The sequence below is a fragment of the Sinohyriopsis cumingii genome, chromosome 3 (genome assembly GCF_028554795.1).
Source record: "Sinohyriopsis cumingii isolate HCF-2022 chromosome 3, ASM2855479v2, whole genome shotgun sequence".
Taxonomy (NCBI): Eukaryota; Metazoa; Mollusca; class Bivalvia; order Unionida; family Unionidae; genus Sinohyriopsis; species Sinohyriopsis cumingii.
Window position 1 is genome coordinate 131,371,250 of NC_142963.1, and position 17,695 is coordinate 131,388,944.

The window sequence follows — 17,695 nt, forward strand, 5'->3', positions numbered from 1 at the left end:
TATTATTAAGCTTCATCTTTGATTTAAATGTGATATTTACAGTCGTATGAGATATATTTCTCATAATTCCCTGTTACGTTGAGCAGTACGAAGCTGCATTTAAGGAAACAACACCCCACATTTTATGTGTGATAATGGTGTTACGTATAGAAATTAATTGAATAATATAAAACCATTTGCTAATTTAATATGTGTATTTTCAAGATGTTGACACATCACCTGCTATGTATATTTGATCTAATTATATCTGATTTAATATATATTTATTTCAATTTAATTGTCAGTTTTATTTATTTTTTTTTTCATTACATGATATTGTAATGTAAATTTATTCACTAAAGATACTTTTTTTCAGAAAATAGTTTGACCTTGACTGTTCGTTTTATAAACACCAGGTGTTGATCTAAATCCTGACCTTGATTCAGAATTTGTAGCAACCAGGTACACAGGTTCTAATTAGATTTTAAAATGATTTGTTGTTGTCGAGGTCATGATGGGACTGTGTTTAAGATGTAAACATTTTTTAAATTTTTTTTTTATTTCTTAGAGTTAAATGATTGGTTTTCATCAGGGCCACACTGGGTGGATGTGATCTTTAAAAAGTACCTAATTTCTACGAGCTTCCAGAACATGATCACTTGACCCCCTGTTTACGTTTTAGAAGATGATATAACCTTTGTTTTGGAGAATTATTCAGTTGCAGCTGGGATTTTTCTTACACGTGAAGTTGTATGTTGTGCTGTTTGGAGTTATTTCAAATTACTTGGATTTAAAAAGGATTAATTCTTTTTTTCATGGAAAATACATATGCTCATGTGAGATTCTTAATCAAAGACAGTTGTTATAAAAAAAAATTTATTTAGCTTTCCAAAATGGGAGTGATAATTCTTGTTTCTACAAAGACCTGTAGACTTACACTACAGATTTCAGCATACATCATCGTCTTCCATGTTGGATTCTTCATTGGGACTCGAACTTGAAATCATTAGAACATTTTGTCATTAGGAGTGCAAAAAATGTATTCTTGGATTATTTTTGGATTTGATTCTATAAAACCGTAAGTTCATATTTTTTCAGTTTTACAGAATTTTAACAGGGAAATAATGTACTTTTTCAAAGCTTGTTGTTTTCACTCTTTCTTATGTTACTGTTTATTCGAGTCTAAACACGTGACATAAGACACCACTGTCCTACTTGAAAATGAGATCTGATTTTAATCAAGTTGTAGCACAGTGTTTCATGCCAAAAATATGATTTTGTACTCCAAAACCCTTTGACACAGTCATGTTTCGAGAAAACACACGTTTTAGTAATTTTCCACAAGAAAAAAAGGACCACTTTCTTTATATACCTGTTACATGTTCCATTTATAAATGGTAAAAAACAGTCGTGATTGGAGCTGATATAAAACTGTCCCTTGGGCAGTTTAAATAACAGCAGTTAAATGCAAAGAGGTCCAGTATAAACCACCATTTTACATATTACTTAACTGGCTGACAATAGCTAGTGAGAAGGCTGTAAATGGTGAGCTCATTGTCCTAATTTGCATTTGTAAGATCAGTAAGTGGAACAGCCCATTATAGGTAAATCAAAGGGATGCAAGATGCGTACAAGAACAAAAGTTATTACATATTATTGCCTTTTTTGAGAATGTTTAAAGGATTCACTCAGGGAATCCAGCAGAGAAGAAGAGTTTGAACTCCAGGATCATCCAGTCCCTTGTGAGTGTAGTGATCAACGCTAATGATACTTGCATTACCTTCAAACCCCTTTGAACCCTATTGAATTTATATTCGAATTATAGGTATTGCAACATTGTGTGACAGTATTAAAAAAGGGGAAATTTTGTACATGTGTAAATTAGAGTTGGGTTTGAGGAATTTCAGTCAGGGATTGTGAGGTTATCAAAGTCACCAGCCCTGCGTGTGTATAAAAAAAAACTTTCTTTGAGCACTGAGATGGCTTCGATCGTTTGAGGTGACAACTTGGGGACCACTTCAACCACTTGGGCTGGCCCTATCATCGAATGTATGTTTGTAATCGTTATTTAAAGCACCATATGTTATTTGTTTTCTCTCAATTTATAATGTATCTATAATTATTTGATACAATTATCTAACATTGAAAATTGTAATTTTTGTCTTTTTGTTTTTTTATGACAGAGCATTCAGCTGTCGTGATTTGGTTAAAAAGGATTAGTATTAAATTTTAGAACAATATTTAATTTGAGGAAATCTGCTGACATGATGATGCAGACAGACTTTTGCACATGAATGAAATGCTGGTCCCGGAGTTAGGTCCATCTATTCAGTTTGATACGCCGCTGATGGGAGCTTTCATGTATCACTTGATGATGAATGATGTCTCCATCATACAGTTTTATTTAATCTGAATCTACAATTCACTAAAAATGTCAACATGAAACTCCAACAAAGAAAGATACTTCTGACGTTGTTGTTTTAAAGGCATTTAAAGTGGTGATGTATAAATCATGAAAGAAATCAAAACTTTCTCAGTTGCGTTGGACAGTATTGTCCAGTCATTAATAATAGTTGTTGTTGTTGTAGGGTTTGACGCCATTTTTCAGCACAAGATAGGCTATACATGGCAGCCAGTATAATTGGTGGAGAAAGAACTCTGGAAAACCCTGGGAAGAACCACTGACCCACGAAAAGCTACTGGCAGGCTTTCTCACATACCAATGTTAGCTGAGCCTGAAACTTGAACTCGCGCAGACAGAGGTGAGATGGCAGTGATCCGTAACGGTGAGCGCTTTAGACCACTTGGCCACCCGGGGCCCCCATTGATAATAGTAATAATAATTATTATCAAGGTGCAGAAAATTTGTTAAAATCAAGTTTACCATGGACAAGTAAATTGAAAAAGTTTGCTTGTACATATAAAAAGATCTACTTGTCTTTATTTTCATAGATAAAACAAATTGTTGAAGACAGGAATATCTAAATGTTTACTTTTGTGAAGCAGCACCATTCAGATGCATGCAGTGTGGATTTATATGTAAAATATACTGGAAATTTCAACTTATTTTTATGTAGACTTCAAACATGAGAAAACGATGACATGTAGTGTGATTTGCAGTTTTTGGGTATGTTAATGGTGTAGTTCCTTTCGGTGTTGCAAACATTCCACTGGCTTTGTTTGCACTAGAGCCTTATGTCTTACATGTATTGCAGAATCTTTGTTAGCCATGATCCAAGGAAACTAATGCAGTCCAGAATCATTGAACTTACATATTATTTTTTTTTTATTGTATTCTCTGTCATAGTCAATTTTAGTTTTATCCTATTTTGCTGACTTTTCATTCAGCTTTTCACCATTCAGCCTTAGCGGAAAACAAGCCATCCAGATGCATTCCTGGGAAAATTCATTGTAGTCAAGCATAATGGTTTCAAGGAATCTAGCGATTGGTTAAAAACATTCACTGGGAAAGCCCTATCCTCCAACCAGAGAAATTAATTCTGAAATAACCATCCAAAGATATTGCCAAAACCAGTAATGTCTACATATACTTCCATTGGTTGTATCCATTAAAGCTGTGGCTGGTTTCAGCCCCAATCAATAAATTTCAGCAAACACTTTGTTAATATACAACACATCCATATGGTACTTGCTGGTAAATAGAGATGTGCTGTATAATGGTTTACTGAGGTATATTTTGTGTGAAATGTACCATTCTGCATTTTCACTGTACTGTGGTATTTCGGTAGTTTACATCAGTAAGAAATTTATGGAAATTCCCAAGGAATCTTGTCATGACTGAAATTATATGAACATGTTTTCATTATTCATAACAAACTAGTTCAACAGTTACCTTTCTTTTTACAAAATGGTTGTATCTGTAACATTAATGGCAGATATTACAAATGAATATCTAAAAAAAATCCAAAGTAAGAAAGACTTGGGGAGTCAAGTCATGATTTAAGCCTGTTAGAAATAACCCAAATTTGGAGAAAACTTTAATCCATGTGTAATTCTCAGTGTTTACATTCCACAATGTAAATAATTGAAAACACTATATTTACCTGAAAGACTTTTTAGTTTCATGGGTCTATGAAATTCTGTTTATTTTAGGAGCAAGTTTAAGCGCAGGGATTTGACTTGAAATTTGTTTATTAAAATTACACAGGAATCAAATCTGAGGATAAAACAAACATTTGCAACATAAAGCTAGACAGACATACTACAGAGAGGAGTAGTTGTCTTGAAAATGTTACATTATTTCTTGTTGTTGAGACTTTTCATAATGGGACACATTGTGAATTGTATGCTTATTTTCATCTTCAATTCTTGTTGCTCTTCAGGTAGTAAGTAGACCACTCTGTTGGCATAGTTGTTAGTGCATCCACCTCAGATGCAGGAGGTTGTGGGTTCGATCCCCTGCTGACTCATACCAAAGACTTATAAAAATGGTACTGATGGCTGACTCGCTTGGTATTCAACATTAAGAGGTTAATGTTAGGACTGGTTGGCCTGGTGTCAGGATGATGTGACTGAGTGGGACATCATGCTGCATGTCTGAGGCATGATGCCTCATAGCTAGACATCACTATAAACTGCCACACTGCAGACATTGTAGCGAAATGGCTGAAAAAAATTGTTGAAGCTATGTTAAAAATCCAAATCACATCAGTTAGTAAAAAAAGAGAAGAAAACAGAACAATTTTATTTAGATTTTTCTTGTTAAAAAATATCTAAATGTTTCTTAAAAATCTAGTCTGCATGTTAGAAAGAGACTGTTTAAAATATATGCTTAACTGTTAACTTCAATGCACCAGTAATTTCTTGTAATGAAAACATAAACAGAGTTTGAAAGTACTGTAAAATAATGAGTTTCTGTCTAATATTGGATGTATTTAAGTAGTGTTATTTTGTGAAATTTGCTTGGGAGTAGAGTGTGTGTATTCAGTAAGCATGGTGTATGAAGAAAGGGTCACTTGCTTGTCCAAAACATATGTTGCATTAGAGACATAAAGACAAATCCACTTGCATATGACTGCAATTTTAAATCATTTCATATATTGCATACATTTTATAAATATTCAAAGCGAAAGAGTAAAAATCAAAATTTCAGCAGTGCAGACAGATTGATGACAGAACTACACAATATATATCTTGTCCTAGCCCTGGTTATTTATACACCATGGGTAATTTTCCAACTTTTGGAAAAAATGTACAGTTACCCTCCCTTCCCCACCCCTGATCATGTGATAATTATTTACTTGCATATGTGAATGTGTTAAATGTATGTACCGGTATTCCTTTGTATGGCTGGGAAACATCCTGATTTTTGTTTCCTGTCAGGACTTTGTGTAGTGTCCACTGAATATTTTCTTGTTTGATGAGAAGGTGTTTTATGTTTTTGTCTCCCTTTAGTGTAGCTAGTAAATTGTTGGCTTTAGTATCAACACTTTGATTTTCATCATTAGGCTTTTGAATGTCAGCAAAATATATTTAACAATATCAGCCATAGTGTAAGCTTAACTGTTCTACTTTAGTTACAGCTTTTAGATTGCAAATTCAATCATGATTTTCCTTTGAGCTGAAATATTTTCTTTTCCATTATGTCAAAACAATTTTTTTCTCCGAATACCTTAATGGATATAAAAAGATGTTATTTTGCTGCAAATCAGAGCAAACTAATTTTCCAATTAATGAAAGACAGAAAATGAATCAAACAAGTTTCAATACCAAGGACATTAAATTGTTGGTCCCTAATATAGTTGCTGTATACCATGGTAAGTATTGTGGTAAGATCAAAAATGCTGTCATATACTAACCTACTGTACTAAATTTTTCGTCTAAACATAGAAAAACCCGAACTCTTTCAAGTTACAGGTCACAATATACTTGTGTACAGACAAGTAACGGCTCATCCCTAAAAACAAATTTCCAGCTGGACGATACAGACAATGGGTTTCTGCACCCCTAATTTAATTAATTCCTGCTGTGTAATTTAGACTACGTCACTGCACTATAAATATACTGTACATGTTTTGAAGAAATGCAGAAAAGTAGTTTGACTCGAAAATGAGTTAGCAAAATCTTGTTTTCATTTTTTTGGGAAACGGACTTTGGGATGAAAATGACACAAATGCTAATTAAAGGTATAAAAAAAATAGACGATGGTGAGTACAAGTGAAGACAGTCTAGGAAATCGAAATCTTAATATATATTTAATGCTGACTTCATCTTGACTACTGTGATGGATGCTGATAAAAATTGCTACAGACATGAGAACTTAGAGAATATTGTTGATGGTTGTTAGAGACCTTAGAGAATTGTTGGGAGTTGATGTACTACACACAAAAAACAAAATTCGAAATTAGCATGAAAAATGACAGTTCTGTACAATGATTTATTATATGCTCATTTTTGTATCCGTTAAGTTTACATTGTCAAAATCATTCCATATTTTTTTATAACACCATATTGCATGCACATGCATGGCACTTGTGCCTAAAGATTGTATAGTGCAGGGGTCGGCAGCATACAGTATGCATGCCACAAGGTTGCACGTCAGAAGGTTTTGTGGTGCATGTGAAGGACAGCCAAAAATCTCAATTTTAACAGTGTTACTCTCTTAATGTGACTGGGTGGGACATCATGCTACATGTCTGCGGCATGATGCCCCAGTGCTAGACATCACTATAAACTGCCACATTGCAGATATCGTAGCGATATGACTGAAAGATTGTTAAAGCTATGTTAAAAATCCAAATCACATCACAACACACTCTTACAGGTGGCATGCGTTCATTCATTTTGTAATTAATCCGGGAAAAAGTGGCTTGCTATGTAAAATAGGTTACAGACCTATTCCAGTGGACGAGTTCACTAAGTCTGGAACAAAACTTTCAAAGAAGCATATGAATGAATGTGATATTCACAATGTCAACAACAAGCATGAGAGTCACAGTAATTGAAAATGCCATTCTGATCATTGCAACAGTTAATTAGGAGAATGGTTAAGACTATGACAAGTGCTCTGTAGGGTCTACAAAAAATGTACCATCATAAGAAAAGCATATTCATGCCATGGGCTATCGCATATCTATCAGAGATATACCATTCTACAAGTCTGTTAAAATACTAGATTTGAGAAAAAAATGCAACTGAAGGTTTTGGTGGTAAACTAAGCCTTAGGGCGAATACTCCAAGACGACGAAAAAGTATTATTCCTACTGGGTAAATGGAGTTTCACACAAAAGCTGCTTTTCAGTTTTTGCACCATGTAACTATTTTGATATAATTTTAGGCTTGTGATAGAAGGTCGTAGCTGGGGGCCCTCCATCAGCGAGCTGCATGTGACAGGACATAAACATTTTCTTTAGCTGGTAATAAGACTGGTAATAAATATATATGTACTTACATTTATGCTTCCTGAAATTTCCTTAAAATGTACTTTCTTAGTTTACTTCTTCAGATCTGAGCAGCATGTCCTTTAAAACCTGATACACACTGAAGCTGTACTGGTATTTTGAGTAATGTACATTTCCAGCTGAAGTCCATTCTCCTTGACCCTATAATCCAGTCCCTGAAAATCAGAAATATGGAATTGAGTTGGATTAACATAGAAACAAAATCCATGCACATTTATTCAGAATATGACTCTTCGTTTCATTTTTAAGTAGACCAGAATGATAATTCTTTTTTGAAAATGATGTAGAATGTGTGACCAAGTTAAAAGGTCTCTGGGCAGAGCTATGTGCTTATGAATATTGTTATTGTGTATTGATGAATTTATTTTGGAATAAAGCATAAATTCAGTTACATTGTTTCTTCTAATGTCTTTTATTATATGCTTTCTAAGGTAGTTAAACAAAATGAGCATATAATAAAAGGTTCGTATTTTCCCATACAAATGCAGTAACCTATAAGTAGTGAGTAAGTTAATCAGAATATTGGATACGCATCCTGGGATTGACTACATAGATAGCCATAATGCCAAACATAATTTGTTACATGTAAGTCAAAGAATAGTAAAAAGTAAACTTTTAAAACTAGTTAGCAGATTATACAGTGCAGTACGACAGAAGGCTGAAAATTGAATCCAGATGCCTATGTCATGAAATAATGTTCATGTACTTTTTCATTTTCCTTTTTATCACTTTGAAAGTTAGGGACTTGAGAGTTTATGCCAGGGACTTTCAAAAGTAGGCTGGTGACTGAGTTTCAAGCACATAGTACAAGACTCGTCATCCCAAAACTTTTGAAAGATCTGCACAAATGGAACGAGAATATTGCAGAAATTGTAACCTAATTAAGGATGCACATGTGGAACCACTGTAAGCCTGTTGTTCTCTATAGGATAATTGGTACTAATTCGGCTCCTGTAATGAACCTTTGAAAACGTCATAATATTGAAAATTCAGTATATGTAAATTTCTAAGTTCTCAAGACCAAACCTTATCTCAGTGTAGAACTATCCTTGATGTATACTGCTGATAAATCACATTAGCCATGGTATTTTGTAAAAACTAGACATGCTTTAACTTGTTATTCATTCTACCCCTAAGGAATAAAGTGGCTATTTTCATTATTAGGGTTCCTAAATGAAGCTGGTCTACAATATGACAGTGCACAAGTAGAACCTTTTCTCTGTCTCATTTTAGCTAATGATAGGATTGTGTTTGAATGATAATTTTATTTTTACTTCACATTATCACCAGACATGGCCTTCACAGCTGGTATTTCAATTATTTTATGTTAACACATTTACAGACTGGTTCTAATTGTAGTATTCACACACTCTCCTGTTTGTACCCCCCCCCCCCCCCCCCCCCCCCGTACTGATTTTATAAACAAAAAGCATCAAGGATGTAAAAATTGCACAAATCTTAGCCATTTTACTCAACAATTTCTAATTTCTAATCAGATTATAGCCAGGAGATCCTTAATATTTTCTGCTTATTTGCATTTCAACTAAATGTAAACAAGCAGGCAGACTACTTACTGTCCCTTTTTGGTTTCTAGAATAGTCTATTTCAGTAAAAGTTGTGTTGTCTGCATCCAGTATTTGCAGTTTCTTGTTTTAAACACAAATGATATGAGGCAAAGCTTGCCATTAGCTTCTTGTGGGTAGGTGGTTCTTACTGGGGTTTTCCCAGGTTCTTCCTCCACTAAATATAATGGCTGCTATGTATTGCCTATCATGTGCTGAAAAATGGCATTAAACCCAAAACAACAACAAAATGAACAGTTCACTTTTAGTTAATGGAGGAGGGAAAGATGACTATCAACCCACGTTAATATTTGGCATGAAATGGGATATGCACACATTGTTTTAGGCCTTAGCATAATTAAGTCATGTAGTAAATGATTCTGTTGTGCAGACACTCTGGAAGACTTCAGGATCCAACAAGTTAAGTGGTTAGTATCTGTTATGCCACAACCATGGAACTTTGCCACCGTTTAAATTTCAGGGTTTTCTGGGAATCCAAAATTTGCGTAAAAGTAGAATCCATTTTAGCTTTGGATGCATGACAACAGTGAAGTCCTCATTATGCAAGTGTCTTTTTTTTACAGCAGAATTTTCTATTGTCAGTTCCAGAGGTATCAATCATGCAGTGTGAGAGCTATCAAACAAAATTTAAAAAATTGTATTGTGATTCGGTGAAGCTGCATAGATTAGCAAAGGAATTTAGTCACCAGGTAATCTGTCAGTTCCAAATGATGATAATATTAAAAAGGATTAATTACACATACACATGTCATGTGTGATTTGACAAATCTGTTGATAAACATTACTCAGCAGTTTAATTCCTCATTATAATTCCTTACATGATATTTGGACATTTGCATTTTATTGTATACTGTTTTTAGGAAAATAGGGTGAAGATTTTGGTGCTTGTTTGTCAGATTAATATGGTCTACCATATTAAGCACCATAAATCATGCTATATAGTCAGGTTTTGTGTCATATAATGACTCGTTTAAAGTGATTATCAAATGTACTGTTCTGATGATTCAGCTATTATTCTATTATTTTACATCATTATTTTGGTGCCAGCTACAGGGGCTCATAGTTGTGTACAATTTACCTATGCACACATGCATGTACCATATATAAGATAATGATAAACATGTTATTATTATATGAAATAATAATAATAATGAGGACTTTGTATAGCGCCTAATCTTTAGAAGCTCTAAGCGCTTTACAACATTAGACAACACCTATAAGATAAAAAACATAATTATATTACAAAAACAAACACCATGAAATTAGAAAAACATTAAAAAAAACATGCATAGAACATCTCACATGTAGAAGTAAATCGTAAGCAGTTGTATGATCACCTGTGGTGCCCAGTTCAAGGCTGCAAATAAACATGGGACTAGTAGAATCACCTAGTATTGATAAAGAAAATGAACACCAAAGTAAAGAACCAAAGTAAAGAAAATGAACACCAAAGACCCTGAAAGATTCATGGCTTGGAACATGGAACACAACTGTCCCATAAAAGTGAGACAACACTAAACATTAATAGATTTATGCATGTGGTGTCATGTCTGAAAAATGCAATGGCAATCCAAGGAACACCAGGCCCAGAGACTCAATATTTTGATAATAAACCTGCTGTGGAGAAATATGTTAAAGTGTGTTTAAGAAAAAAAAAGCAAATGTAGTGTGCTTTGTTGATAGAAGATGAAATAAAAAAAGTGAATGGAATATTATCATTTGTTTCTATTTCCTGTGCCTTGGAAAATTTATTGATCTTGAGTGGAATTAATCTAATGAAATAAATTAATGTAGCATAGGTTGTAATTTCTTCTTTGATTCATTCTAGAGGACACAAAATTAAGGAATGGCAAAGGCATTGTGAATTGTTATAGTTGTAAGATCACAGACAATAAAAATTATCTTGTTATCAGCTATCTTAATTTTTCATTCATTTATTTTAAGGCTAAATAAAATAAAAAGGTGTGGTTCATGTTATGGTGAAAATATTGATGATGTGTTTTGTTTTTTTCTGGACTGGCTTTAATGAAGCATTTGCTAGAAAACTTATCATTTGCATCCTGAATAAACTTTAATAGTACAACCCATTGATTGTTGATTTTATTGCACATTTACTCTTGTTTTCTTAATTTTTTTCCAAACGAAATACAGGTTTAGCAGGAAAAATAGGGTTTGTTGGGTAACCAGAACCATACATAGTTTGCTTTTTGACCTAATTCTGAATATTTCACAATGAATGAATACTGGCAATCCAATGACATATAATGGGGTGACTTAGCAGTGTACACATTCTGAAATATTGGATGGAAAAAAAGTTAGCGTTCTTGGGATTTCTTGTTTTAGAGCTGGAACTGCAGCTTTTTCTAAGGGAGTAGTCCTGGACTGCAACTTAAAAAATCCTTTTGAGGCCCCTGCCCCCCCCCTTTTCTCTTCTTTCTCCAATCTTGCATATGCCGCACCTCATAGCGGTCAACATGCTATTACTTTTTACTTACAGAGTCACTTACAGTTAAATCGTGTTGGCAGTATCACAGGAAACAAGAAAGTCATACAATTTTTTAATTTCTCCAAATTTTTTGTTTGAAATAAGAAATTAATGTGACAATTATTCCCATTTTTTTTCACTTTCTTTACAGGAAAAGAGTGTTTACAGGTTTCCCAAGAAAAATCACTGGGGGAAAGAAAAGTGCCCAGATGCCCAGGTGAGAATGCAAAATTGTTTTTTAATACTGCTGTCATTGTAATTTACTAGTATTAACTCATCATCAAGGGTTAAAAATAGGTTAGCTGTAAAATTGTTTTTTCATACTGCTGTCATTGTAGTTAACTAGTATTAATTCATCATCAAGGGTTAAAAATAGGTTAGCTATAAAATTGTTTTTTCATACTGCTGTCATTGTAGTTTACTAGTATTAACTCATCATCAAAGGTTAAAAATAGGTTAGCTGGAAAATGTTTTTTTTTTCATACTGCTGTCATTGTAACTTACTAGTATTAACTCATCATCAAAGATTAAAAATAGGTTAGCTGGAAAATAGTTTTTCATACTGCTGTCATTGTAATTTACTAGTATTAACTCATCATCAAAGGTTAAAAATAGGTTAGCTGGAAAAATGTTTTCCAACATTTCACAAGAAAGATAAATTACAAAGATAGATTTTTAACCACAAAATTTAAACAAAATTGGAGAAAAGTTCAAAACTCATTTTAAAACCTGTATTCATGCATACAGTAATTCACTTTGAAAAAAGACAGTGCACTGATGTAAAGTTATGCTGAACAATTGCTATGAAAGCTTTTATATGTATTTAAGCCAGGTTCCACTAATTTCCTAAATAGACAGACCTAGATTTCCTGGGTTTCAGTTAGAGCCTTACATAGTCAAGTGGTAAATATGGCAGGCTCCAGTTAAAGACAACTCAGTTTCAAATCCCCAAAAGTGCTGAATATTTTTTTCTGTAATGTGCTATTTTACTTTGAATTGGGTAGAAGAATTATGTTACTGTTTATATTTTCTGTGTGAATAATGACCAAACACAGCAGAACTTAAATGGTAAACCCATCCTGCGGGATCTGATAGAAAATCTTCAATATACTGTGATACATTACAGTCAATATGTTTGAGTTTAAAAAATAAAGAAAATTGTCTTGCTATGAGGGTGTAATAAATATATTTCATCTCAAGATTTGGAAACATGAGTATCTTCACCCACTTGTTGAAATATAACCATTATTCACTCTTTTCAAGCAAATAGCCTCTGTCAGTCCCTTTTGCTTCAATATATTAGTACATTATTATATTTCTAATTGCCAAGGAGTGGAATTTTTTAAAAAATAAAATAAAATGTATTGCATTTTTAACATTATTGGTTCCATCATGCTGAAGAAATGGGAGAAAGGTGCCTTTCCCAAAATCATTGTATACAACCACTTACAAATCATACAGAAAATATTTGTGTATGTTGGACCAAAATTTCTAATTATTAACAAAGAATTGTCAAGCAGCCATACACTTGACAGTAGCAAAAACTACTTACTATGTGACTGCATATACACAATTTGGTGAACTTGGCTGTTTCAGTTCTGTTATGCACCTTGTTTTCTCATTTTGCCAGTGACCGAGAGCCCTTGCAAAAAGGAAAGTGAGAATACCTGTTCCTAAGCCATTTTAAGTTGCATTATATAATCATCTTAGATATGCTTGAGTCGATATGTAAACCACAAAAGTATTCTATTTTAAGAGACAAAAATGGCAGAACTGGTTTTGAGGATATTTCTCTTGCCATGATGTTGATAGTATAAGTAGGAACCCTGCAGTTTTTAGTAAAGGCATTTAATGCGTTTAAGACATAGCAAACCTTACAAAACTTGTTAAGAGTCAGTTTTGCTTGAAGATACCATTGTCTAAAATGTTTCTGAAATTGTGTTAAGAATTTGCACTGTCCAGCTGTCTTTAATTTTAGCCACTTTTAGCTTGGATAGTTAAATTGTTTGCTCACCAGCTAGGCACAGATTTAGAAGTTAAAAGAGGATCCAGGCAGTACATTATTTAAACTTTGTATATGTATGAAACAACTTTCCAACATTAAGAAAATCCAACAGCATGCAGTTGTGCTATATAGTAACCATGGCCTGAGTAACCATGGCCTGAGTAACCATGGCCTGTATGGTACAATTGACCTATCACTAGAGCAGACATGCCTTACTCAATAGCGGAGCAGAGCATATGATATAAAATTAGTTTTAATATTTTTGTGCCAGCTTATATGTTCATGAAAAATGGTTGAAAGTGTTTACCTTATGATGAATAATCTATATGATATATAGTGGCTGTAATGCAGGTGATGGAGATCAGGCCTAAAACTCCATCAGGGTGCCATTGTGCTTGTTGTTTGCATGATGCTTTTATCTTTGCTTTTGCAGTACTCAAAGAAAACTTCCTCTAGACACAGGCCCAGTTTTGGTGACGTCAAAATAATCACACACTCTGACTCATTTTCCACAAGCCCAGACTTCAGTTTCCACAAGTCCAGAGTTGCCCTCTTTACTTTTATTTGTCACACATTGCAGTTGCTGTACATCAAATATGAAAAGATAAAAATAAAATCATATAAAATTGATTTATGTGTTAATTCAGATCTAAAAATATTTCACATAAAGCAACGTTTCGCTGAGTCCAGCCATTGTCTAATTGTGCTGTCCTTGCTCATTGGATATTCAGTGTTTATGTTCATTAGCATCAGAAGCGTGTCATACTTATAGTTTCTCTTTACACTTTTGACGTTCATATGTGCCACTTAATATGTTAACCACGGTTGCATTAGACTTGAATAGTGTAAGTGTGAGCAGGGACAGATAAATTATTATTCATTAAACAGCTTGAACAATGCAACAGCAATTAAATAAGACCATAACAAAATTAAAAAATCAAAATACTTGGGTAAGTGTTTATGCCAAAACAAGTTTTTAGTTTCATTAAATCTCATTTCCACCAAAGGATGGCCAATTTTTAATCAAAGTCTTGAAAGTCATCATGGACCAAATATGATCTCTTGATTACTTATTATACCTCAAAAACATCCTGCATTTAGCCATAACCCTCCAGATTATAACAATAAAGTAATATAATTTCTTCACTTGTGTAAATGTGCTAGCCTTAATATCCTTACTTGGCCATGCAACATTGCACTGGTTGCATAGACTCTTGGAGCATTTCTGGCACCAACTACTGTAGACTGATTCTGGCTGGTTTCTATAATGCACATAAGTATCTAAAATGGTATTTTGTCCTACTTCTGGTTGAATCACATATAGGTTTAAGCCAAGTGAGTGCTAATTATAGGTAACCCAGGCAACCAGTTCCTCTTTCATAAGTCACATGCTTCATTTTGTGCACAAAGTTTACAGCTTTCAATAAATCTGTCACAAGTAGATGATCATCAGATGGGAACATGGGGATAAATATTCATAAATTACTTATCTTTTGACATCACATTTCCATATTTTATCAGCGTGATCAGAGTTATTTGAGGCAGATTTTTCTTTTTCTTTTTGGTATGCCCAACAGGCACCTCATGTAGAATACAGGAGGGGTCTGATCTGAAATTATAGTGACCCTGGATGTGGGACTATCAGATTTTTTTAGCACTGCAGTGATAGTATTGGTTGGTGATCCGTATAGGTATCAGCATATCTTATGGTTTGAGTGTCACGAGGCCAAAACAGAAAATGTGCGGTTCCTCTAAGGGGGATGGGTGGGTTATGGGTAGGAAGGTCAGTACTGATTTTTAATTTTTTTTATTATCCAGCTTGTTTTTGTTCACATATTTTCCAATGTAAACTTGATATGGACTACAAAGAAATTATTCAGCCTAAATCTGAATTAAATGTTTATTACATTTGTGCAGATAGCTTTAAAGTTTCATATTTTGCCTGAAAACTCTGGAAAGCTGCAATTATTATCAGCTATACTGAGGCTGATTTGGACATCAACATTTTCCTTTCATACACATGTCCACACCTTTATTTCGAATTGTTTTGAGTCCAAATGACCATGTTCGCAATCAGACACTTCCAACAATGTCAGTTTGTTATAAACAACGCAAACTTTTTGATACCTTTAGCCACATGATGGCTTTTTGCAGCGTAACTTGCATCACCCTCACTAGGTGACTGTCTTTATTCTGGGTCTGACAGAAATCATGAGAGATTTCATTTAGGCTGATGCTTGAGACACACATAGCTGTGTGTGAAAACTCATCTGTTTACGAATATGGGCAATAAGAATCAGTCTTTGTTTTCAATATGTTGCTTGGAAATGAAATAAAAGCAGGTGTTAAATAAACAAAATTATTAAATATTGACAGAACATGCATGCTGTCCATGAAACTGAAACTGCATACATACTGGTTAGGCTCTGATCATTTAATGTTCGGGTGGTGGCTGAGATTTTCTCGTTACCTCAATAGTTGATTGTTTTTCAACAAATTTAATGCATCAGAATCAATTCTTTTTTCAACAAATCTGAGCATGAATATTTTTTCTAACTATTTGGTGGATGGACATCCCCCTCCCCTCTAAAGGTAAATGATTGGTCTTTAATGTTTCTAATTCTTACCCAGAAATGTGATTGAATGACTACTTAAGTATTTTATTATTGTTCTCTAAACAATTTCAGTGATCAAAAATGAAATCCAGTATCACTGTCTTCTTCTGCAAAAAAATTAGTGGTTCTCGGGTAAAAAATGGGGCTAGGTGTGTACCATTTTATTTTTTTCCCATTTTAATAAAATGTTGACAGGTGACTGGGTTGGGTTACTGGAACCACACATTTATTTTTTGCCTAAGGCAAAGAGTTAATTATGATACTGACAGGATGGCTGCGTAAGTATTAATACGATGTTAACCCATATTGACGAGTGTATACATTTTGGAAGTCACTAGGTTGCCCGTTCACAAAGTGAGGCATCCCACAGGAAATGCAGGTCTATCGTATGCTAGGATGTCTGGTAGTGGAATCACAGATTTATGTGTGTGAAGTGAGGGTAAGAAAACATGGATCTCAGATAACATGGAACTGCAAGTATTGATTTTCCAGTCTTGAGGAGATTTAACATCAGAAGCAATGAGTTGATGACAGTAACAAATATTTGGCTATGATGGGCACTTTTCGTGAGCCACATATCAGTCTCTTCGATTCTGTCAGAAAATAATGAATTGTCATGCGTGAGCAGTGTTCAGGATTGAAGTTTTAAATGAACAAACAGTCATGGGAAGGTTCTTAGCAACTGCATGTTAGGTTGCAAAATCTTAGGGCTAATACAGGTGAATATTACTATAGCAAATGGTAGTAGCTTCAGCAAGATGATAATTTATTTGTGCTTGGTCTGTACATTGATGATAATGACTGTGAAGCACTTTTGGTGTTCCTTCAGCTGCCATGGAGAAAGTTGATTTGCACCACAAAGAAAGAACAGTCGGTATGAAAATGTATCCTTTTGAGTGGTGGAAAGCAAACCAATATGACGATTCAAGGCTGACCACACTAGCATGGCATTTGCTGTGTATACAAGCAGTATTAGTACCTTTTACTGGTACAGTTACAAAATTATAAGCATTCCTGGAGTCTGATTCAACCTATACTTTTTAACCCAAAAATTCTCAGTTAACACTATCATTAGCAATCTTTGATAAAAATTTCAATAATTGAAAATGTCACTATTGGTGACAACATATTAAGAAATAAATAGCAATGAAATAAGTTTTGTAGTTGTATATTTTAATTCAGTTGCATTGTAATCATGATAAATGTGATATTCCCTCTTAGTCAAACATGTAAAACGTCAGTCTACTCTCACAGCTATGTCCACATGTGTTTCTTTGAGTTTGATAATCAGATTGACTACAGACTGTATTGATTTCCAATTTGCAGATGTATTTGTTGCATTGTTACACTCAATTAATAACAGACCTGCATTGTAATATCACATAATGGAATTTTAAAATAGTTGCAAGGCATGCATATCTTACCTTTGCAAGAGCTAGTGGCTACAGTTGTTAGTTGGGTCAGTTCATTTCAGTTGATCACTTGCATACTGTTATAATTATCATTGTATTAGTAATAATGAAACTATCCTAAATGGTCTTAGTCATTCACAAATAGAGGAAGGGTAACCAATCAAAAGGAGTACCCATGAATTCAAAGCTTTGTTT

The 17,695-nt window shown here is 34.0% G+C and overlaps 1 protein-coding gene and 1 long non-coding RNA gene across 4 annotated transcripts in view; one reads left to right on the forward strand and one right to left on the reverse strand.

Annotated features, from left to right (window-relative positions):
- The window catches only part of LOC149803861 (inositol-pentakisphosphate 2-kinase-like), a 173,566-nt gene that overhangs the window by 13,663 nt on the left and 142,208 nt on the right, over positions 1-17,695 (forward strand). Inside the window, exon 2 of the mRNA XM_089953675.1 lies at positions 11,620-11,685. Coding sequence (XP_089809801.1) covers positions 11,620-11,685 — 66 coding nt within the window. The remainder of the gene's footprint in view (positions 1-11,619; positions 11,686-17,695) is intronic.
- Positions 1,431-14,197, reverse strand: LOC149803862 (uncharacterized). 3 transcript variants are annotated; one of them, XR_016420267.1, is made up of 3 exons: positions 13,781-14,197; positions 7,391-7,555; positions 1,431-4,605 (listed from the first exon to the last, which is right to left on the reverse strand). It is a non-coding gene; the product is annotated as an uncharacterized LOC149803862 (long non-coding RNA). The 3 variants fall into 3 exon arrangements; XR_016420265.1 differs by lacking the exon at positions 13,781-14,197 and adding an exon at positions 13,021-13,140; XR_016420266.1 differs by lacking the exon at positions 13,781-14,197 and adding an exon at positions 8,975-9,195.